This window comes from Rhinichthys klamathensis, unplaced genomic scaffold (assembly GCF_029890125.1).
Source record: "Rhinichthys klamathensis goyatoka isolate OS25496 unplaced genomic scaffold, OSU_Roscu_1.1 h1tg000579l_1, whole genome shotgun sequence".
Taxonomy (NCBI): Eukaryota; Metazoa; Chordata; class Actinopteri; order Cypriniformes; family Leuciscidae; genus Rhinichthys; species Rhinichthys klamathensis.
This window is the reverse complement of record NW_026607043.1, coordinates 317,569-341,856: the sequence shown is the minus strand read 5'-3', so window position 1 is coordinate 341,856 and position 24,288 is coordinate 317,569. Positions and strand designations below refer to the sequence as shown.

At 36.4% G+C, this 24,288-nt stretch overlaps 3 protein-coding genes across 3 annotated transcripts; all 3 read right to left on the bottom strand.

The window, feature by feature from the left end:
* Positions 1-313: 313 nt before the first annotated feature.
* hebp2 (heme binding protein 2) lies at positions 314-7,307 on the bottom strand. Its single transcript, XM_056240062.1, has 5 exons — positions 7,144-7,307; positions 6,695-6,789; positions 3,645-3,780; positions 1,594-1,774; positions 314-976 (listed from the first exon to the last, which is right to left on the bottom strand). Exons 2-5 carry the CDS (start codon positions 6,767-6,769, stop codon positions 787-789), a joined length of 582 nt encoding a protein of 193 aa, XP_056096037.1. The 5' UTR covers positions 6,770-6,789; positions 7,144-7,307; the 3' UTR covers positions 314-786.
* Positions 7,308-7,947: 640 nt separating this feature from the next.
* On the bottom strand, positions 7,948-19,239 carry kif25 (kinesin family member 25). Its single transcript, XM_056240056.1, has 15 exons — positions 18,868-19,239; positions 17,357-17,422; positions 15,532-15,657; positions 15,286-15,427; positions 13,837-13,940; positions 13,499-13,584; positions 13,230-13,269; positions 13,048-13,115; positions 12,880-12,954; positions 11,707-11,850; positions 11,414-11,590; positions 10,311-10,465; positions 9,176-9,424; positions 8,811-8,966; positions 7,948-8,158 (listed from the first exon to the last, which is right to left on the bottom strand). Exons 1-15 carry the CDS (start codon positions 19,000-19,002, stop codon positions 8,007-8,009), a joined length of 1,875 nt encoding a protein of 624 aa, XP_056096031.1. The 5' UTR covers positions 19,003-19,239; the 3' UTR covers positions 7,948-8,006.
* Positions 19,240-19,781: 542 nt separating this feature from the next.
* Positions 19,782-24,269, bottom strand: acat2 (acetyl-CoA acetyltransferase 2). Its single transcript, XM_056240060.1, has 9 exons — positions 24,131-24,269; positions 23,363-23,497; positions 23,096-23,277; positions 22,869-22,986; positions 22,641-22,784; positions 21,881-22,003; positions 21,626-21,780; positions 20,871-20,981; positions 19,782-20,682 (listed from the first exon to the last, which is right to left on the bottom strand). Exons 1-9 carry the CDS (start codon positions 24,177-24,179, stop codon positions 20,512-20,514), a joined length of 1,188 nt encoding a protein of 395 aa, XP_056096035.1. The 5' UTR covers positions 24,180-24,269; the 3' UTR covers positions 19,782-20,511.
* Between the last annotated feature and the right edge of the window lie 19 nt (positions 24,270-24,288).

Here is a 24,288-nt window from a genome sequence, read left to right as displayed (position 1 = left end):
TGTGTACTAGCAGTTACTAGTTTATTTGTATTATTCTGTATTTGTATTATTAGGCTAATTTACAACAATGATTTTCTGTTTTAATCATTTAAGGTAAATGTATATATTTAACCAACCGATAACCCTTAACAACCGCTGATATTGATAACCATCTTGACATTTTTAAAATAATTTGTTTCAATATTAAGACTATTCATACACGCAGCACCAAATCACAACCAAAACAATGTTCTTCCGCAAGATGTGCCGTTTTATTTTTGAACCACTAGAGGGCCAAAGGTTTCGATGTGTACCAGTTATTAAAACGACAAAGTACAGAAAAACTAGTGTCAATTTAATACACTGTTATTGTTCTCTTAAATTTTTAGATTCAAGATCTAGTGCAATATAAACAGCTCAAAATGCAGATAAGATTATTCATATTTCAATACAATAAAAGTTATTGATTCAGACAGTCGGGTCATTCAACGGGTACTTGCACCTTTACACAACCATTACATGAGTACTTTGAATGATACATTATTAGTCACAAAAACCATTAATCAAAAATTATTTCAACATTCTTTTCATATGATTTCATAGTTAATTGTAGATATTAAAAGTGTTAATGTTGCTGTAAAATATATTGGTCAGATATAAAATCAGTACAGTGTTAAATTCTCAAAAACATTCAGGCACTTGCATGTATGTACATAGTAAACAGAAGCACCTACATAACTATTGTTAAGTTCAAACAAATAGTTGACCTCCTCTTCATTTAGATCACAGGGCATGCCCGTTTGATCCTTAGGCTTTTTCTTCCTCATCTTTGATCAGCCACACCTCGTTCCTGCGGTTGGTCAGTTTGAAGGGGCTGTCATATCCGGCTCTGTAGAACGGAGCCTCTTTGAATTTCATTCCATCCCTCTTGAGGCTCTCGATCAGTTTCAGAAGCTCCTCACGGCTGGTCTCACTGTTGGCAAAGCCTCCATACGTCCTTCAAAACACGGCCAAGCAAAACTGAAGCTATGGCAGCAAAAACATTTTGAAACCAAAGAACAGTTTGACCTGGCAAAACAAACTAACATTCCAAAGTTTGGGGTCAGTCAGATTTTTAAATGCTTCTGAAAGAATTCTCTTATGCTCTTCAAGGCTGCATTTACTTGCTTAATAAATAATATTTCAGAATATTACTGTTTTAATTTAAAATGAAAGTTTTTTTTATTTTAATATATTTTAAAATATATCATGTCAAAGCTGAATTTTCAGCATCATTACTCCAGTCTTCAGTGTCACATGATCCTTCAGAAATCATCCTAATATGCTGATTTGCTGCTCAAGAAACATTTCTTCTGTTCTGGAAACAGTCGTGCTGCTTATTATTTTTGTTGAAATCATTATAAAAAAAAAAAAAAAATCAGGATTCTTTGACGCACAGAAAGTTTAAAATAACATATTTTGTAACATTATAAATGTTCTTACTGAAACTTTTGATCCATTTAATGCATTATTGCTAAATAAAAGTATAAATTGAAGCTAAACATATTGACCCCAAAGTTTTAAACAGAAAAATAGCTGAATTTAATCTCCAATTTAAAAACCACAAACATATACCTCACAAACATCGTGGACTCTTTCCGGTTCTCTATGAAAACATCTGCGTCGGTGGGTTTGGGTGGGTCAGCCTGATGTTCCTCAGGGATGAAGAAGGAGATAGTGAAGGTGCTTTCACAAGTGGGTCCGGCCCCAGGGTCAATCAAACAGCTCACTGGTGCCGTCATCTCCACCTTACACTCTGACACATGACGGTACAGGACACGCGCTCAGATAAAGCCGATATTCAAAGGTCTTTCTTTAATGAAAAGGTGCAGAAACATGCACTGATCTCAATGTGCCAAAGCTATTTTGCAGGTACAATTTCACCTGATGAATCATTAACACAACTGAATCTGTGGTAACAACCTGGCACATGATTTTTATTATTATAAAAGCATCTTGAGATGTGATTTATTGTAGTCACAGGAAACCATTTCCACGTAAAACCTTTGGCTTTATGCATGAGGAGATTTCTACGGAGCCCCTAAAGGGACAAGGTGGTGGAAAAAATTGGGATGGGAGATTTTTTTTTTTTTTTTTTTTTTTTTTTAAATCTTTTGCGTTCCCTCGCAAAGATATTTGCTTTCCCAAGCAAAACCTGCTGTGAGCTCGGATAGACACTTCCTGTTTAATGTCCCGCTGCCAGTGTTTCAGAGATCCGTACGTTAATGGTTTGAACTTGGACTCAAATGTAAAGAAATGTGGTCAGTGCCTAACTCAAGGAGTTCAGTGAAGTTGGCAATATTTTCACAGATTCGAACTTCCCGGATCAATATTCCTGAGCTAAACGTTGTTAAAACACAAATGACACCTATTTACAATCACAGTAACTTAGACAACGAGCTACAACCCAATTTTTATAATATAAATTTGTCTCCAAGTAGGCGGTTGAGAGACAAGTATGAATAAGGGTCGGGACCGTCTGCAAAGTTCAAAACCCTTTTGCACATGTTATATTATGAAACATATTCAATAGCTTCACTGTGACACACTGTTCTGTCACCAAATTCAGTTCACACATCACTGCTCTCCTGCTGGTTATACTACAATACTTAGACCATTAATAACTTTGCTGTTTTTAGAAAAAAATATTCAATAACTTCACAGTTTTACAGTATAATGCCATCAAATTCAGTAAGCAAATATAATACAAAAGCTATGGTTGTAACTATTATGTTAGCTGCGTACCAATATCATTTGTGTAAAGAATAGGCCTACTTATTTGTGCAATTACTTGCCAAACTAAGTGTTGTATAACCAGCATTAGAGCAGTGATGTGTGAACTGAATTTGGTATGTTACAGTGAAGTTATTGAATATTTTTCATAATATAAAATGTGCAAAAGCAAGTGGGAGACCATTGATGTGTAAACTGAATTTGGTGACACTACAGTGTGTAACATTGGAGTTAATGACTATTTTTGTATTAATGTTTTTTGGGTTATATTGCATTTTGAGACTGTTCCTTATTCGGACTTGTCTCTTAGCCGCCTGCTCATAGAGATCAATTTATATTATAAAGCTCGTTTTTAGGAAATTTGGGTTGTAGCTAGCTCGTTGTCTAAGTTACTGTGATTGTAAATCAGTGTAATCTGTGTTTTAACAACGTTTAGCTCACGAGTTATTGATCCTGGAAGTTCGAATCTGTTGCAATCTTCACTGAACTCCTTGAGTTAGGCACTGACCGCATTTCTTTATATTTGAGTCCAAGTTCAAACCATTAACGTACGGAGCTCTGAAACACTGGCAGCGGGACATTAAACAGGAAGTGTCTGTCCGAGCTCACAGCAGGTTTATATCTTTGCAAAGGAACGCAAAATATATGCTATATACATTTTTTTTTTTTTATCTCCCATCCCAATTTTTTTCCTGCACCACGTCTCTTTAGGGGCCCCGTAGATTTCTCACCCATATGTACTTGCTATTTTGCATTGTATTTCTGTTGTGTAATGAAAATGTCACAATCACAGGGGCTGACGTAAGGAAATAATAATGCATCTAATCTTGAGTGTCTACTAGGCTACGTGAAAATCTGAGTTTCTAGTCGTCTACAGGTCCATGAAGACTTACTTTTGTCATTATTGCCCTGAATGTATTTGAAGAGTCTTCTGAAGCCTGTGCCTAAGGCCGGGTCCTGCTCCATGCCAGTCACAGCTGTGCTCACCCAGTTTGTTGTGTGGTAAGTGCGGACTTCATAGTCTTCACCCTGAAAAACATCACTTCATCAGACATGACTGGTAACATTACAACAATAAGGGTCCGTGTATCTTTTGGTCATTTGATTTCCTGTTTGGAATGGAATAACGAGAAATGAAATCCAGCTCGTTTATTCGTTTTTTTGTTTAGTTTAAAAAACGAAAAATTAGATTTTAGGTCGATTTTTCATTTTTCGTTTGTGGTTTACAAATCGGTTTATGGGTTCGATATTTCATTTGCACACGTGGGCGGCGCTGAAACGCCCCTTTCATCTGATTGGTCAAACCGCTCCGCCTTCAGTACAAGCTTTTCTTTCTGTCGGGCAGAATAAGAGTATTAATAAATGCACTTTAATAAAACAATGTCTGAAACCACCACTCACTGTTAACTACGCACAATATTTGAAGCAGAGATATTGCTGGTCACGTAACTCGTGCTGCTGCGACTTGCAAGCGACCCCAGTAATGTGAGCCACAGTAGACCTATATGACAGATTACTTTAGCATGATGTATTTCCCATTGATAAATACAATGCAAATAGTTCCGTCTCTTTGGATAAAAGGGAAAAGGGAAAAAAAATAATCAATAACTGAACTGTACCATGATAAAATATGTCCGTAACATTAGATGTCCGTAGATGACCTACCCATAACGGTTACATTAGAGTTAGGGGATAACACAGTTTGTACAGTATAAAAATCATGATGTCTAAAGTTCCCATAAAACATGAAAACCCAATGGGAATATATCCTTGTTGTTGTGTAAAACATCCGTTCATAATCTGTGATTACACAATTCCAATACGAATAGCACCGGGAGGCGTCTGGAATAACTGTGCAATGATCAATCCGCATTTTTACGTAAACCAGCTAATTTTACAGTAGGCTATGTCCTTCTCGTATAACACACAAATGGGCTTCCTTTGTGAAATATAGCAGACCACCTTTTTTTAAACTGTTATTTAAGATATATTTGTGCATAAATGTTTGCATTCAAGTTTTTCATATAGTCAGTCCGACAGATAGATAGATAGATAGATAGATAGATAGATAGATAGATAGATAGATAGATAGATAGATAGATAGATAGATAGATAGATAGATAGATAGATAGATAGATAGATAGATAGATAGATAGATAGATAGATAGATAGATAGAACCTTTGTAAGATATTGTAAGATATGCGCTCGTCTTCACAAAAACTACATGCAGGGTTTTTAAACATCTCGTGTGGAGAAAATATAGTTTATTCTGGGCAGTATGGCAAGCCATGGCAAAAAGCAGGCTAACTTGTAGGCTATAGCCTTGAAAGGAAAACACATTTGCCGAGTTAAAACAGAGTTTTTGTTGTTGAATCATATTTTTTCTAGTACATCTTAAAATATAGAGCTTATGACAAATAAAAGTTCCAGATGGACTAATATTAAATGCAAAAACTAACAATATCTTAAAAGAAACTATAGAGTGGCAAACTTTGAAGTAGGGTTCAAGTTTTAATTAGTTTTACAGCTTGAAATGTAAAGCTTGTTCTCATACACAGATATGGCCTATTTATGAATGAAATTCATGCGTTTATTTGTCATTTCAACTGATGCAAACAGGAAAAGAGTAGAAAGACGTATTATCCTGTCGCCCCCTCTAGTGGACAGCATTAAGTATTACGCCCATTGCTCAGATAACGCAAGTCAATGGATTTTTTTGGGAAAGTAAGTCTGACCAGTTAGAAAAAGATATAAGCGAGTCAGACCAGTCTGAAGGTCTGAGCTGAGTTTGGTGAAGCATTAAAGTTCTAGGCGGAGTCAATTTCTCATAATAATAATAATAACGTTTAAATATATGCTTTCTCAAGCCAACATAATAAACAGAACTCAGAGAAACATCGACCAATTCAGTATGTAATAAAATTGTATTAGTTTTATAATAAAACTAATAACATTTTAAAGGTATGCCGTGCTCTTCAACTGTCATGATTTTAATTAATCCCAAACCCTGCTAATTTTGAAAGTAGCCTAGCCTACGTTCTGTACGTTCACTGATTCTAGCTTCTCTCTTTTCTGTCTCTTTCTTTTCATGTGAACCGAGTAGGCTATAGCCTATGCTTACATTTATAAATATAAACTTTATTTCTATTCAATTTTCAAAATTATTTAGGCATATACTGTGCATGTCACACACACACCTTTTGATGTAAATAAAATACGAGAGTGGTAAATGTTATGAACATATTATCATGTTACAGTTCAGCCTATTATTGATTTTTATTTCCACTTCCCTTTTATCCAAAGAGACGGAACTATTTGCACTGTATTTATCAATGGGAAATGCTAAAATAATCTGTCATAGGTCTACTGTGGCTCACATTACTGGGGTCGCAGAGCCCCCATTACCAGCAACATTTCTGCTTCAAATATTGTGCGTAGTTAACAGTGAGTGGTGGTTTCAGACATTGTTTTATTAAAGTGCATTTATTAATACTCTTATTCTGCCCGACAGAAAGAAAAGCTTGTACTGAAGGCGGAGCGGTTTGACCAATCAGATGAAAGGGGCGTTTCAGCGCCGCCCACGTGTGCAAATGAAATATCGAACCCATAAACCGATTTGTAAACCACAAACGAAAAATGAAAAATCGACCTAAAATCTAATTTTTCGTTTTTTAAACTAAACAAAAAAACGAATAAACGAGCTGGATTTCATTTCTCGTTATTCCATTCCAAACAGGAAATCAAATGACCAAAAGATACACGGACCAATAAACGAGGTCTGCTTCGATATAAACATGAGCAGACTATCAAAAACAAAATGCAAGCCGTAACTCTGCAAGCATTAAGTAAATATTAACAAATCTAAAGTCTGACAAAGTTAAGCCTGGACGGTTTACTGGCAAAATGACATTTTGAGTAGGCTACTGTAGGCTGCCTACTAACCTTACTCTGTTGAGCAGTGAACTTTGGGTGCTGGAGTCCAGAGGAAAAAAAAGTTTGACCGATGGCTTTAAGCATCTTGAATTTGAACTGTAATGCTGTGCAAAATTAAAAATGGATTATTAGTTGCACACAATTGTGGAAATAATAGGAGATATTTCCTTGTTTCATATTTCATGGCCAGTAGGCCTACGTTTGGACGTTAAGGGCCAACAATAATGTACGAGTTATTCTATGAAATAATTAAAACATTGTTTGTAAAGTTTCCTATTTCGCGCATGTCCGTTAACAGTAATATTTTTTCCTCATACACACTTTTAACCGAAAATATGGATGGATGGAAAATGGGCCAGGTTTTTACAATAAGATGACTGTCCAAACGTTGCTCAGTTGCGCTGAAGTCATCTTACTACAATATTATATTATATAGTCTACTTTAGATATAAACTCACCTGTCCGCCGTGGAGCGTTAAAATGCAGAAAATGACTGAAAATCCAGAGAAGATCGAGCGCATAAGCCTATATCATCCGTCTCAGACAGGTGTGTTAGATAAAGAAGATACAGTTACGGGTGCTGTTTTATACAGATGGTGCTATGTAACACACAACCGTAGGCTTAAGTAACACTTACACTTCCGTGTTTTCATGTTACATCACTCGCATGAAAAGTTTCCGATTGGTTGTGAAGAATATGTCAATAAAGTCACGCCCCAGCAACGCTACACTACTCTGGGGAAGAAACATTACATCACTACCCCTTGTAACAATGGAACAAAAATAAATGAAAGTAAATGACAGAAGTAGATGATTTTTTTTTTTTTTTACTTTAAATTGTATTAATTCTAAAGCATTTTATTTAAATATAAATAAATAGTTATACATTTGAAAGGCATCAAGTTACCTTGCAGTAAAATATAAGGTCAACTAGAGTCAGGTTGCAAACACCATTACTTCAAAGCCATACATTTTTCATCATCACATCAATACTTAAGCAGAAACTAAACTAATGGATGATTGCAGACACACTTAATCTTAAGTATTCCACTCACACTAATCACAAAACACCTGTAAACATATTTTTCAGAGGAATATCCCCAAAGTGCATGATCAGCTAAAGAGAGTGTGTAACCTATCCAAAACTGAAAAAATACTAGAATTACTTCGTAAACAATACTAACAAGTATAAGCATAAGCAACTATGATATCAACGAATTTAACCCCAAAGTCTTACAATGCACCGCAAATTTCAAAATCAAAATGCATACAAATAAAAATACACAAGCATCTTTTTACTATTAAATGGATCTCCTGTTTGTCACTTCATCTTCAGAGCCGTGTTCTTCCTGCGTGGTGGCTCTCTCTGGACCTGTCTGGCTCTGGCACCGAAGCCCAGGGACTGAAGAGATTCAGTGAGGAAGCGTTGAGTAGGAGATACACACAGCATTATCAGAAGCTTAGCATCCCCTCCTGTGCCAGAAAGGAGACAGAAAAGAGGTCAAAGGGATGGTCAGGTGAGGTTCGGGAGATAAGAAAGAAGAATGTAGGCAGGCCCTGTCTATGACAGCTATTGTGGTTGTGTTCTAACTTGACTGGTGGAACTGGTTTTAACTGTGGTTCAAATAAAAGCAAAGAAAACTTGCACAATATACAAGGAAAAAGTCCACCAAAATCTTTCCAGTTCCACTGTGTCTAAAAGATCAAATATTTGTCCTTTAATTGAATAGCTAATTTAATTTAATTAACTACAGAGCTAAATTTCATATGCAGTCCATCCACACAGGCAGGCAAAAAGGAACATATGGCACAATTAGTACATTAGGTGATAATATATCTAAATATATCTGTTTAAAAATACATTGCAAATAACAATGATATTAAGTAAGTTGCACTGTGACAAATGACATTATATGTCCAGTATACATGCATGTAAAAATGTCATTCTAAATTGAAAAGTTGTCAATAATGTAACAGGTCACTAGATTGCTCAGTGTTTGTATGTTCAAATGTTTGGCTCATGATCATCTTCAGTCATATTTTCAGGAAGGATGAATGGATGGATGTTTTATGGACTAGTGTGCATGTTCAAGTGACTTGTATTTCGCAGTGAATGAGCTCTCACCGATGGCGTCCTGTAGCAGATGTGTTAGTTTGCTGTTGCGGTAGGGGACGTGGGGTCGTCGTTCGGCCAGAGCTCCCAGAACATCAGACAAAGCCGAGAGACTGCGGTTTATACAGGAGCTTTCCCACAGAGCAGCACCGGTCACACCTGACATCCCTAAACACAGATAAACATTCATGCTAAAAGACTATTCACATCTTCATTTACTAGGCGCATTTGAATCAAATCTGACCTAAGATTTAACACTCCATAAACCTTATCTAATGAGTCTGAATATGATGTTTGTTTTATTGTAAAATGGCTTAACTAGTAACTAACTAGTAACAACTCACTACTCGACGGAGCACAAAACTGCAACCTCTTACCCACACACTCGCTCCCAGCCAGGTCCACTAACTGCAGCTTGGTCTTGAGGGGGGTCTGTGTGATGCTGGGTCGAGGAGAGGGGCATGGTGAGTGACGGGGAGAAGGGGATGGTGAGTGACAGGGGGAATGGGACGGCGAGGAGGCGGGGCTAGATGAGCGTGAAGAGGCGGCCCTGCGGCAGCGCGGGCTCCACCACTCCTTCTGAGACACTCGCTGGACGTCCTGTCTGGCCTTCTGCAGCCTACGAGCTGTAACACACAGAGATCACACTGTGTGAGTCCAAAAAGTAGGAGTAAAACTATTTCTTCCAAGTGTTATGGTAACAAAGTGCCTTTTAAGCAGGTCAGTTCACTCAGCAGCCATCTCAGTAATAACACCAGACTGCTACTTTTCAGTCATAAAACTATAGATAAAAATCTATATATATAAATATATATTAAAGACAGTGAGAAAGAGATTTTAATATATTATTATTTACTATATATCAATGTTAATCGCATCTAACATAAGCTTTTGTTTACATAATATATATGTGTGTGTATAATATTATTATATTTTTATATATTATATATGTGTGTGTGTCTGTGTATACTGTATATACATATACGCATATATATATATATATATATGTGATTAATCGATTTGACGGTTTTATATAAATTTGAACTATAAAAACCCAGCAATATATTTTTACAAATAAATAAATAGAATTTTTAGGGCTAATCTGGTCTAACTGATGCCTCTATTAAAAAGTGATTGGCAAAAAAAATGTCCTATTCATTTTTATATAATTATATGTCTCCTGCCCATATACGTAAATCCACTTTATGGCAACCTTTATGAGGTCTTTCAGTGCTACTGTGAGAAACCTTTGGAGTGAGCACAGAGCTCTTTTTCCAGAGTAGTGAGAAAGTGCTTGAGTGTGTGTATGTGTAGATAACTAATGCAGTGGGTGTGTGAGAAAATAGAGTTGTTAGAATGAGCGTTTGTTTGTGCGTCTTTAGATAATACGCTCTGTCTCACTTAACAGCCATAACCGTGTGTGCTGCAGATAGCGGCGTATGGCTTGAGGGAACATTTCAGCTTCAAAACCTGATTTGGGGACTTGAAGAAACACTGTACTGTATATCATACCTAGAGCCAGTGCATCTGGGCTTCTGGAGGTGACGGTGAGAGTGACGATGAAATGAGATCTGGAGGAGTCCATGTGCACCAGGGTGGGACTGTGAGATCTTAGTTTCAACACAGAATTGATCAGCTGCATCACCTCTGCAGAGCTCCGTACCAACCTGACACACAAACACATGCAAACCTGTGAAAGTCACATGCGCATGGAGCTCAAAGTACAATGAAAAAGTAGGTCGAACAAACCAAAAAATGCAGATATGTACACTCTAGTGCAAAACACATGCATTAATACACCAAAAAAAATTATATGGCACAAAAGGGAGCAAAATGTCTTAAACATAAATTATTTAACTTTATTTAAAAAAAAAAACTACTGTGGATTTTATAGGCCAATAAATATAAAAATTATTAACATGGCATAGGTTAAAAAGGAAAAATGCTTTGACATCAACAACAACAACAAGTGGTTAATTTAGTCAATTTGTCAACATTACTTAAGACTTTATACCTCGGTTTCACAGGCAAGGCCTAAACCCAGTCCTAGACTAAAATGCATGTTTGAGCTGTTTTAACGGAAAGAAAGTTGCACTGGCATGTCTTAAAATATGTCAGTGTCATTGCTTTCAAGATGTACACCAGTAATTTATTTTTCTAAGGCACATTTATAAAAGCTACTAAAATGTCCTAATTGAACCAATGCCTAATCCTGGCTTAATCTAAGCCTTGTCTGTGAAACCAGGCCTAAGTGTCAAAAAGCCTCAAAGAACATTTACATTAATGTTCATTTCTGCATATACTAATACATTTTTAGCATTTCATGTTGTATAAATAATTAGAGTATTATGAATGAACAAACATAACACTGAACAGTAGTATATTTATTAAGAGTTACTTTGATTAATGAATAGTTGTTAGTTTATGATACTCATTGAATAAACTAATTGAACCTCATTATAAACTTTGAAAGTTGATAACTTATTTTGTTATTTTAACTTGCACTATGCAACTATGCATGCATTGTTAGCTGAATTTTGTTATTTGCTCTGGCCATTGTATTAAAGTTGAAAAGTGTGATATGTTATATCTTCATGCTGTCTGCTGTGACTCACTCATTTGTTAGGCAGGGCACCTCACTGGTGCCTTTGCTGGTGGTGATGACCTCTCTCTTCACCCCAACTGTCGCCCCATCTTCATCTCTGGCCAGCAGGTCCAGAACTTCATTATTATAGACCTCCACCACGGACATCTCCACCGTATGACTGTCCACTGGCTTCTCAGAGATCAGCCTGTGACATATATCAATACAGGCAGACACTCAGCTATCCTGCGTACAATATTGTAGATGAGTAAAACGTACAGTGATTTTAACTGTGCTGTGAAAGGGATGTGAACTGAGGCTTACTTAAAAAGCTCATTGGCTGCTTTTGGAATGATGCCCTGTTGAGCGACCTGCACTGCAGCTGTGAGCTCCTTAGACTGGGAGCCAATCATTGTGTGTGTCTTCCCACTGCCCGTCTGACCATATGCCATGATACATACATTATACCTGAAATGAAAGAGATTTATAGTATACGTATTATAATCCTTACAAAGACTCCCTTTGACTTTTTTGGCAGTGTTGTGCCAAAATTGGTGACCTAAACAAATCTGTGACTAGAGCTCGCTGTTCACTACATGTTCAAGAGTTTTCTGTCTCATATTCTCAAATGTCTTAGTTGTTTGCAACCTAGCAAACGGAAATAGTTGCAAGGAAAAACAATCTATTTTCTTTATTCTTGTTTTATTTTATTTTATTTTTTGTTGATTTGTATAATGCCACATTAGGAAGAATGTACTTTTTAAAAAAGCACTATAAATAAAAACTCTCTAATATTCACCAAATTCTCAATTTTTACCAACACTGTGTTTTTATCTGCCACTGTCTTTACACATACACACTTAATCACTCATTTTTTTTACATTTTTTTTTAAAGAAGCATGTGGTAAAACTAGGAATCATTTCTACTTCGATATTTACTGCCATTTCAAAGTGTTGTACATTTTTCTAGATCACAGCAACAAGTAAAAAATATATTTGTTTTAAAAAATATTAAAAAAAATATTCAGTCTGTCCAAAATAATACTCCTACTAATTAATAATATCAACCAAATAGACTAGATTGTTTTATTAATGTATTTCATGCATAAATTACAATTAAAATAGTAAAATCATGTCATAATGTCATAATGATAAAGCAAGCAATAGCACACAGGCAGCTTGTCTAAAAATATTATTTATTCAAGTAAATTAATCTGTCATACTCCCAAACCACATTTATGGTAATGTGCACGAGCACCAGGCACGTTCTCTCTAAAACATTTAATAGACAGTGACCTCTAGTCACAGACTAGTCTAGGTTACCGATTTTGGCACAACAGTGGAACAAAAATAGACAAAGTAACTGCCACTAATGTGCGTAAAATGTAATTTACTCAATGTTAATTTATGTATATATTATTTTTATAAGCATCATTTGATTGCAGCATCTTCCCTAAGCGAATAGTTAAACTTGTTTGAATTAAATAGGATACTCACCCATCAAGTAGAGAGGTTAGAAGGGGTTTCACCTCCTCAAACACAGTCTCTTGGCTGTCTTCTGGACCATGTACTCTGCAAATCAAACAAATAATGGACACATTCTACATCACCCTCCACCAAAAGCGCCTGTTTCAAATGTTCACATTGTATGCAGTGTGCAAATACCTTTCAAACTCAAATATTTTGTTCATTACAGGACTTGAGGTTTTGGCGCAGTTCACAAAAACAGAGTCCTGCAAAACAAAGATGGTGGTCAGAGATGATTATTCCAGGGTGTAGGGTGTAGTACTGGGCCATTACGATTCATAGACCCCATAAACTACACTACATATAATCAATTCACTCACATCATTGATGGCCTGCACCACTGCTTCACATAATGAAGACCTTAAAAAGGAAAATGAGATTAAATGAGATTTAGTACGCCTGGCTACAGCACATACATCATTTCCTAAGCATGTGGTTTCTGTATGAAACAATGTTTTTATTTAAATTCCAGCACATTTTTACTCTTAATTTACAAATTTAAATTTGAATGTTCTAAATGAATCCTTTTATTAATTTAATATGCATTAATCTACCGCTATTCTTTCAAAATATATTTAGACTACAATACCCATTGGTTGTAGGTGATCCTGGGATGTGGTCAAAGTGCAGAATTGGACGCACCCTGCAGTGAACCCTGATATTCCCCCTCAGCTCCTACAGAGAGAAATGTGTGTGCTGCTTTAACTATTTTTTTAATGGAACTAAATCATCCTAACTGCTTACACGGTATTAAGGTAGAAATTGGTCTGAAATATTTTAAATATTTATTTCTGAAATATTCATGTGTCAAGCCACAGTAGGTAATAGCATAACAGTGTACTACATCTGGACTTGAAATAAATGGCAACACGTTACCCTATGAATACATTAAGAACAGTGAATCAAAGCAGAGAACCGAGTACGTACAACCAAGGTGTTGTGGAGCAGCCTCCTCCTCACTCGCTCCTCTCTACACTTCTCTTTCTCTTCCTGTAAAGAGTGCTCAAGTGCAGTCACCTGAACCCGGAGCTCTACGGAAAACAAATGCAACAAAAACTTCTCAACTATCTATTTGTTTGCATTCAAATATGAATACATATAGAAACCTCTAATCCATGGAACCTGCAGTCAGACAACATAATGACTTAAAAACAAGTTGATGTTGTTGGAAAGAATCTGTCCGAAGCCAAAGAAGAAAAAACATGAAGAGAAAATACTTAAAAAGCACAGAAATAAGCAACGGTGTGTAAATCACTTATTTTTCTAACACTGTCCAATAGCTACGATACACCAAAAAAATGAAGAGTGTTTGCCTTTCTTGAGCTCCGTTCTAGTAATCACTTCGCTTGGTTAAATTAAAGGTAACTATATCTCTGTGACCATTTGATGACTAATGGTCAGAAAAAAGGTGACTATATTGAACAGAGCAACGACATTTAGTAGTAACAAACAAAACATACACAAAATATGCTTGTTAATAATCATTGTACTTATTATTTTTTAATGTTTAAAATCACATCAGCTTTGATGAAATGAGACTTTGATGTGATTGGTTTAATAAATATTAGGTTTATATGCTTTTTTAATACAAATAAAGTATTTTTTTTATTCTTGATAGCTCCGTGTGTGAACCAAGGAAAGATCTAATAAAAAAAATAACATTAATTTATATTGGACTACAAAAAAAGGACCACACGCCACTGGAAACAATATGTATCAAATAGTATCAACCAACACAACATCACAAGCCAAACTTATATAATCACAGTGGACAAATGCCAACAACCATCACCCTAAACTGTTATCTTTGAGTGTACACTTAAAAGCCTTTAGTCAGGAACATATTTTTTCATTTTCACTTGAGACACAGTGATGAGCGTTTTGGCTTGGAGTTTTACAAATACAGCTATATAAATGACAAGGGATAAGATCCACAGGCCCTGTGGGAGGCCTGTCACCATGGAGTGCAGGTGACGCACGGGACACATGACCGTGTTGTCCCTGCTGACAGCAGCTTTTCCTGGAGGAGAGGCTGGGGGAGGGGATCCGTGGATTATCTCTGAACACTGCACCACATACCTACTGTCACAACACGGATGGTTCTGTGATAGAGACGGAGACAGATGAAGGAAGAGACAGATGGTAAAGAATGAAGGGAATGAGAGCAGAAGATTAAATAGAAGAGGAGATGAAGGTTGAGGGTTAAGGTTCCCAATCCATGACCTTGCCGTATGACCGTACGTATATAAGTGTACATGCACGTAAATATTAAGTGAATGAGATCCGTTAAGTGTATCTGGAGGTGGAAATATTCACAGATAATGCAGATGAACTGATGTATTGGTATCTGAGTTCACCTCAGTAAAGAACACTCACTCTGAGGGTCATCACTTTGGAGATCCTGAGTAGCATTTCTGGCCGTGCCAACACATTCAAACAGCTGCTTGCTTTGCTCCTCCAGCTCTTTAGCAAACCCCACGTAGATAGTAAAAACATCCTTCAAGTCCTGTTTCAGCATCTGAGAGCAAGACAGACCACACAATGATGCTGAATTTGCAACGGATTGCATTTCAAAGCATTTGTAGAATAGGATTTGTTTCAAAACAGTGTTTTTGCAATCACCTGAACTTCAGACAGGAGTTTGGAGAGAGTTGCATTTGTGGACTTCTGCACTTTCCGCTGCTGCTGATGTTTCTTTCTATGGGCATGAATTTCCTCTTCCCTCTCATGGCGAAGTTTACCCAAACACTGGAAGTTTAGGAAAAGTGAATGGGAAACACATCCAAACTGTTCAATACATTTACATTGCTTTTAACCTTTCAAAAAGCATTGTGGAGATGTTAACTCAATGGAATTTTGATACACAGTTTAGAGTGTTAAGTTGGAGTCATGTTTTTTTAACCCTCTGGGGTCCTTCATTTCAGAGTCACACTCAGGACCTTCGGGTCCAAATGGGCCGGAAGGGTGGGATTAATATTTATTAAAAAAAAATCATCTTTTTTTTTTTTTACTTGTTTTTTATAATATTTTTTCTTTTCTTTTTTGGTGTTTTGAGATAATTTCAAAAATAAAAATGATTTATAATTAATATTAATGCAATAATTATGACCCATTTTTTCCCCATTGAATATAATAGAAATTTAAAAAAATATATATATTTTTTTTTTTTTAAAGCTGTATGTCATTTTAGAGTCAAGCCTAGGCCTCATGAAAGCAATTTTTGAAATGAGATGGATGCCATCTGGTGGACAAACTGAGCATTTTAAAAATTCAAAACCCATATGTAATCTGAATTTATTAGTGTGTATGTGTATAAAAGTGTGTTTGTGTGTGTGTGTGTGTGGATGTGTCTGTTTTGCACTCTTGATGTTTTATAGATTCACCCCTTCACTGTTGTGTGCTTTTTTTCTGGATCGTGGCTGATTTGTAGTTTGTACGCACAAAATAACTCTGTATTTTCACATTTTTGCCAATTTCCCATTCATTTCCTATGCGGGTCCATTTGGACCCGAAGGTCCTGAGTGTGACTATTTTTTTTACAACCACTTAGACTATTCAAATCCTGTCCCCAATTTTTTGGGGTGTTCATATGCCAAGTACCAACAAAGTCACCAAATTTCGGACCATTCCGATAAAGCAATGATTTAAAAAATAAATATATTTAAATGCTTCGGGTCCATTTGGGCCGAAGGACCCCAGAGGGTTAAAGAATTCTCTTATGCTCACCAGGGCTGCAATTATTTGATCAAAAATACAATAAAAACAGTAATATAATGAAACATTATTACAATTTTAAATCAATCTTTTCTATTTTAAAATGTAATTTATTCCATTGATGACAAAAATGAGATTTTCAGCATCATTACTTTAGTCTTCAGTGTCACTTGGTCCTTCACAAATCATTATAACATGATGATTTGGTGCTCAAGAAACATTGCTTATTATTAATGTTGAAAACAGTTGTGCTGCTTAATATTTTTGTGGAAACCGTAATACATTTTTTTCAGGATTCTTTGATGAATAGAAAGTTCAAAAGAACATAATTCATTTGAGATAGAAATCTTATGTAATACATATTTCGAATGGTAGTGTATACCATGATACAGAATCATATTTATATACCATGTTATTTACATTGTTCTCAAAGCTACTTAAAATATTACCATAATGTTTTCATAATAAATCTCCAAAAAAAAGATTGGTGCTTTTTGGTATATTTTTGTATTTCAGTTGTATTTTGTCTCTGGTCTGTATTGCATGCCCGGATATTAAGCATGTGAGTAAATTAGGTGAGACTGGTGAGCACCTGTCGTCTGTCTGCACTCTGCAAGCCACTTATCTTGCAGTGAAACCATCTGCCAGGTCAAACTCTTAACTGCAGCGGAGGTCGACCACCATTAGGGAAGTTAGATGCATTTCACACTAAATTTGCTAAATAGATCCATACCTTAGCGAGTCTCAAATGAAGGAGAGCATTCTCTGTTTCCAACTCCAAAATATGCTCCTCTTTACTCTAAATAGAGAAATAGGGAGAGAGCTTTATCATTACATTTAAGCATAGATATACAGATGTAATAGTAAAAACAACAGAAGTCAAATAAAATAAATGACGACATTCATCAGCCATCAACAAAACTTAACTGACACACATGTGGACGTGTCTCAAAATCTTAGCGGGTTGCCTACCGAGACAACACCTTTTTTTTCTTCAAATGAGCCTAGTATAAAGCCCAAAATGCTGTGTATCCTGGGTCGGCATCTTACTAGTTTTTGAGACATATAACCATCACTTACAAACAGTGATGTGGGTAACGCATTACAAGTAACACGAGTTACGTAATCAGATTACTTTTTTCAAGTAACTAGTAACGCATTACTTTTAAATTTACAAGAAAATATCGGAGTTACTTTTTCAAACAGGTAACTCAAGTTACTTTGTTTTCCCATGTATTGACTGACAGCTCTCTTGTCCCTATGTTGACTGAAATCGTGAGTAAGGTGCAGTGGCGTTGTGTGCGCTGTGAAACATGATGGTCATTGTTATTCTAGACTAAATGTGAGTATGCATTTACTCATCTTACTTGCACAAAAACAGATTCAGTATTCCTCAAAATGGATAAAATCAGTGAAATGCAAACAGAATAGTAGGCAAACCTGCAATAATTAAATTACACAAATATACTTTATGTGGTTAATAAAGTGAGATTAAATTATGTCTTTGCTGTTGACCTTCGATGGTCCAATTCAACCATTAAAAAGCAAAAACGATTCTTCTGCTATCCAGAATGGCAGTACAGCTGAAAGGTTTGTTTGATATGAATTTGTATTTTCTTCTGCCTGAGGCTTATTTATTTCATTTGCCAAAAATATACATTTTTGGTTATTAAAAAACAAACAAGCAAGCCCAGCCCAGATGAGAAAAAGTAACGCAAAAGTAATACTTTCAAATAAACGCAATTAGTTACTTTTTAGGGAGTAACGCAATATTGTAACTTTCCCCAAACACTGCATACAAAATACAAAAAAGTATGCTGGCTGTACCATGGTACATTAATGGTATGAGAATATAGAACGAGATGATATACTGAATGAGTAGTACCATATTCCTATGCCATGGTATTCTAATGTGCTTAAATGAAAACCATAGTATTAGCATGGTCTATTAATATTATTACTGCATAATAGCAAGCTACTTTTTGTGGGTGGCTTCACACAACAACAATAAGAATATGGAGGTCTAGTGACTAATATTATATTATATTATATTATAAATAAATATATGATATTCTATTATATTTATACTTTATTTACAATAAAGTCTTGGCAATATAACAGCATAATGATCATAACGACAGTAGACATGTCTGTAAATCAAAAGTAAAGGCACGTCAAAGTGACATAAACATTATTTACAAGCCTAACAATTTTGACATTCAGGTTATATAAGAAGAAACTCACCCGCAGTTTGTGCTCTAGGAGGTGGACTTGATGAGCAAAGATCTGGTCTCTATTAATAAAGAGCGGCATTGTGAGTGAGAGTAAAAACAGGATGTGAATTAAGCATTTATCGTACAGTGGTGGTGAACTGTACATAACGAGCTCGTGTGTGGTTTGTCTGAAGTGTAATCCGATTACCTGCCTGGCCTGCGCACACTAGCCTATTTGGCGTCCTCCTGTTAAGTGCCTTCTGATCTATTTACCATGATGAATATCGTTTTTCCATGTTCTCAGAACAATGTATGAAACTTTATGTGCTTGTATTAACAATGTGGGATTGATATGTGAATTTTGACTTGTTTAAACCCCTCTAGACTTCATGACAGCAATCACATCATACACTGATCTGAGACTCAACAACCGGCCGATGACGAAGCGATTGTCATAAACGCCATTTCAGATTTGGCGCCTCCTACTGGTTACTTTATCAATCACGCCGTTGCATCTCTCACAGAGGTGATGTCGATGTCAGGTAAGGTAATATGGGGCAGATTAAATCGTTGGAGTACTTGCCTCAAAATGCCACAATAGTACTTGAAATATATGAATATAATAGTTGCTAATTGCAACATTTCATAAGGTTAATGTTCCTAAAAAATAATTGAACATCTAAAAGTATAGCATCATGACTTGCTAAATAACTATATTATTTTATATTAGAAATAACTTATTGTTTACAATGTATAGATTTACTGACTGATTTTACCTGAATACAGTGATGTTGGGCTTAAACAGTTGTTTTTGATGTATATTTTGAACATAAAATGATGGCAAAATGCCTGACTCAAATCACAAAGAGCTATCTGTAAAATGCATAAACATTTCTAGATGATTAACCAAAAAAGTGGCCCTGTATTGACTGTAGGACACATTGCTCTCCATTAAATTCTTTATTAGGTGGAGAGATTTAGAGTACAGCAGGCTAAATATGTAAACAGCTTTTCCCCTGAGGTACAATCAACATTGGGAGAGATTATTAAAAGCAGCCTATTGGAAGCACAGGATAGAGGCTAATTTTGCCTTTTGGCACATTTGACATTATCTAAGGCAGGTTTCTATTGCACAGTGTAAACAGGTCCTGTTCTAAATTTACAAACAAACTGACTCCATTCAACTGATCGATTACTACACACAGAAACAAACCACACCATGATTTTCATAATCCAATCAGGTTATCATTGATATGCATGTGTAATACATGGACAGGCCCAGTTTAAATACCAATAAAAGTTCTACTATAAGAGTAACTCGGCAACAATAGACGATTCACACACAAAAAAAAGGAATGTCATTAAATCTGGTATACTTCAATAAGTCACCTTTATGTAGCACAAATCACTAAAGACTGAAGGGAATACATTAGATTTAAGTGCAAAATACATTAGATACACTGATACATTAGAGATAATTTTACACCAGAAACCAGAACTGGCCAATGCCATGTGTAAATTATACTACAGGTTTATATTACTGACTTAATTATGTACTTTAGTGTCACCATAGCCTGTTAAAGATTTGTAAACATGTGTTTTGAATATGGAAACTGGTCACAAGGCCTGATTAAAAGCACACGATTACAGTGTGGTAATTTGTTTATATCAGCCCTTATTCTCTCTCTATACACATGGCAATCCCCATTCCACCACCTATACACAGGGAAGCGACCCCTTTCCGTCCCCCTGTCCTCTGAAGCGCATGGAGCAGGGTCACCAACACTCTACAGCCAGACATCCCAAGAGGATGTCCAAGAGAGATCGCACCTCCACACACATTAACCTGAAGGGAAAGAGACAAATGAAGTGTTAAATTATGAAGCACACACATGGATATGTCAAATAAATACTTAGGAACCATGTCGTAAAGGTTCAAAATTAATACTAGACGATCCACACAGATATATATGTAAATACAGTACATGTGTGTGTGGATATATATGCATGTATAAAGTGGAGGAAATCACACACCTTGTCAGGGTTTAGACCGAGCTCCTGTACCACTGCAATGGACTGAGCAGCAAACGCTTCATTTACCTCGAACAGGTCCACCTCGTCTAGCTTCCATCCGGCTTTTTCAACCTGGTTAGAAAGCAGATACAATTCACTTCAAAAAACACTATAACTGCTAGTGCAAAACAAATTGGCTTTTAACAATAAATTGGTGAGGACTATAGCACAAAACATTTTGATTGAATTAGCTAATGTTATCATTTTCTCCTCTCTTGTAAGTCACTTCGGATAAAAGCGTCTGCTAAATGCATAAATGTTAGTGATATTGCATTACATTACATTATATTATAAAGCACCCAAAATAATTTCTAAAAAGTATCTTGGCTCAAACAAACAATATAACAGCATAAAGCATAACACACACACACACACACACACACACACACACACACACACACACACACACACACACACACACACACACACACACACACACACACACACACACACACACACACACACACACACAATTATAATTATATCATATCATAGTATATCAAATTATATTATTTCTCATTCTTATATTAATGGACAATTCTGCTCAACGTTTTAGATTTATTTGAAACTCTAAATCTGGGTCTTTAATGGATTATACTGGTCCTCTGAGTGCCTGTAAGCATAGTGTGCGTTTCAGGACAAAGCACTGATTACAAGCATTCATTCTTCATTCATGTGGTTGAAATAAAACCTGTGATGACTCAACAGACACTCACAGCTTTTCTAATGGCTGGAATTGGCCCTGTGCCCATGACTGAAGGGTCAAGGCCTGCCTGAGTCCAGGAAGTGATGCGTGCCATTGGTTTTAAGCCCCGCCTCTGGGCCTCTGATTGGCTCATGAGAACAGTAGCTGCAGCTCCATCATTTATGCCTGTTAAACAAAAATCATAACAATGGAGAAAAGCACATTAATGTCTCATCTGTATGCAATGAAGATGTCATAATCGAGTGTCAAAGACGTCTCCGTTTACCTGATGCATTGCCAGCTGTCACTGTACCAGAACCATCCTTCACAAAACAGGGCTTCAGTTTGGACATGGCATCAATATTACTGCCATGCCGAGGAAACTCATCAGCTTTGACCTCGACTGGACCTGATATGGTAACAAAGGTTTTATTGGAATTTATATTCAGTCAGAGATAAATGCAAGCTTAAGGAGATAAAACAATCCACTTGGAAAAAGTATCTGAAAACAAAAATGTACTTGAGAAACTAGACTCCGAAAATACACCTTCAATTAATTTTAGCTTTCTTAGGCAACTTTCTTGTACCAAGCATAAATCTAACAAAATTTGTGAGGTTTATGCTTAAAGTGTTTCTATGATTATAAAGATGATTTTACTAGTAAACAAAACAAAAATACTGATTAAGAAAATAAGTTTTTTTTTTTTTTTTGCAGTACAATGCTGCCTCGAATGAATTCACTACTGTTCTAAGGTTTGAGGTGAGTGAGTTTTTTTAATGCAATTAATAGTTTTATTCAGCAAGGATTCAACATTGACAATAATAAATAAATATTTCTTGAGCACCTAATAAGCATAATAGAATGATTTCTGAAGGATCATGTGACACTGAAGACTGGAGTTATGGCTGCTGAAATTTTTGCCATTACATTACATCGTAGAAACTGTAATATTGTGACGTATTTATTGCAGTTTTTTTATTTTGAAACTTTTAAAAAGAAGTGCATATAAAACCTTTTTTATTGAACGTATAAAAGGGCCTCTTGCCTTTCCTAGAGGGAACAGTGACTGGCACAATCTCCTGGTCAAAATAACCAGCCTTCTGAGCTGCTTCAGTTCTGTTCTGTGATGTCACAGCAAGCTGGTCCTGAGCCTCACGGGACACCCCCCACTGCTTGGCCACATTCTCCGCTATCACAGGCACACAACCAAAACTAGATCAATTATAATATTAAAGGGCACAATAAAGCTAGGCAATCTTTTTTAAGAAATTACCCGTGAATCCCATGTGGTAATTGTAAAAGGCGTCTGTGAGTCCATCAGTCAATATAGAGTCCTGCAAAGTAGCATCTCCCATCTTCACCCCTGACCTCATCTGCACTATATGAGGAGTCTGACAGAAGATGTTGCATGGTTATCATTAGATCAAGATACATGTTTTACTAATGTAGACTCAAATGTGCCTTCTTTTTACTTTAAGATTAGTGTCATAGATATCTTACCCGACTCATGCTCTCCATCCCTCCTGCTACTACTATCGTGGATTCTCTCGTCATGATGGACTGGGCACCAAGACATACAGACTTTAGGCCAGATCCACAGATCATCTGACAGCTCCATGCGGGCACAGAGTATGGGATACCAGCACCAACACTTGCCTGGCGGGCAGGGTTCTGCCCGTGACCTTAATAGAGTCAAAGTAGGAGAAGCTAAGGGAGGACTCTCAATCCACAAGCTAGAGTACACTACATGTAGTGCTATATTATTACCTGCAGTGAGGACATGACCCATGATGACCTCCGAGACCTCTTCTGGCTTTACATTGGCCCTCTTCAGCACATCTTTAATGACTAATGCCCCCAGATCATGGAGGGGTACACTACTAAGTGCTCCATTGAATGATCCTGTGAATAAAATAGGCTACACATATTTGTTCTGTTGTTTTAACTGAACATTTACTTATATTTAATTAATAGAATTTAATGCTAGAACATGAAGGGATCATATTTAAAGAGCAAACACTCCATGTGCAAATAGACAGATATGTGCAAACTAGTTTTAATTCTATATTAGTATTATATCCTGTAAATTATGTGATTATAAGGTTTGGCTGACCCTGACCAATCATAAAATTTCTCCTGGCCATGGCGATACAATAAATTGACCAATCAGAGCTCGAGAACACTGGGGAGAACGCACAGCAACCAATCAGAGCAGCTCTACGTTTCTTCTGCACCATAGTGAGACACTTCAAGACTGCCGTGTAGCTAGATCGTTAGCTAATTAAAATAAACTAATAAGACACATATTTTGATGGTTAAAAAAACTACAGCGAACCGACACTCTTTCATCAACTTCATCGTACAGATCATTTGGTTAACTTGTTAATTCAGGTAGTGGCGCAGGAGAGCAAACTTTCTAGTATAATCTGTCAACAAGCTGCAACAGGATAACCTAACGTTACAGTTAACAGCTACAAAGAGATGCTTAGCATCGTGTGGAAAATATAATGATACCAGACATGAGATGTAGTTTACCTATAGGAGTCCTTGCAGCGGAAATAATAACAATCGCGTCCGTGTTCATCTTTGCTGTAGCGCAGCGCTGTTGTTTTTCCCTGCAGGTTGCTCGTGTGTCTGGTGGGCTGGTTCTCTATTATGCAGGTTGTTTCAAGGAACCTCCTACCGCTGTCTCA

Excerpts from the sequence above, each read along its gene's own strand:
- kif25 (XM_056240056.1), bottom strand. The coding sequence starts at position 19,002 with ATGTACAGTTCACCACCACTGTACGATAAATGCTTAATTCACATCCTG. Across the intron at positions 17,423-18,867 it reads TCCTAGAGCACAAACTGCGG|AGTAAAGAGGAGCATATTTT; the intron begins GTGAGTTTCTTC and ends TTCTCTATTTAG. Across the intron at positions 13,941-15,285 it reads CCAAAGTGATGACCCTCAGA|AGCTCCGGGTTCAGGTGACT; the intron begins GTGAGTGTTCTT and ends TGTTTTCCGTAG.
- acat2 (XM_056240060.1), bottom strand. The coding sequence starts at position 24,179 with ATGAACACGGACGCGATTGTTATTATTTCCGCTGCAAGGACTCCTATA. Across the intron at positions 23,278-23,362 it reads GGGTCATGTCCTCACTGCAG|GTCACGGGCAGAACCCTGCC; the intron begins GTAATAATATAG and ends GACTCTATTAAG. Across the intron at positions 20,982-21,625 it reads TTCCAGCCATTAGAAAAGCT|GTTGAAAAAGCCGGATGGAA; the intron begins GTGAGTGTCTGT and ends CTTTCTAACCAG.
- hebp2 (XM_056240062.1), bottom strand. The coding sequence starts at position 6,769 with ATGCTTAAAGCCATCGGTCAAACTTTTTTTTCCTCTGGACTCCAGCAC. Across the intron at positions 1,775-3,644 it reads TCAGGGCAATAATGACAAAA|AGTGTAAGGTGGAGATGACG; the intron begins GTAAGTCTTCAT and ends GTCATGTGTCAG. Across the intron at positions 977-1,593 it reads GAGTCCACGATGTTTGTGAG|GACGTATGGAGGCTTTGCCA; the intron begins GTATATGTTTGT and ends CGTGTTTTGAAG.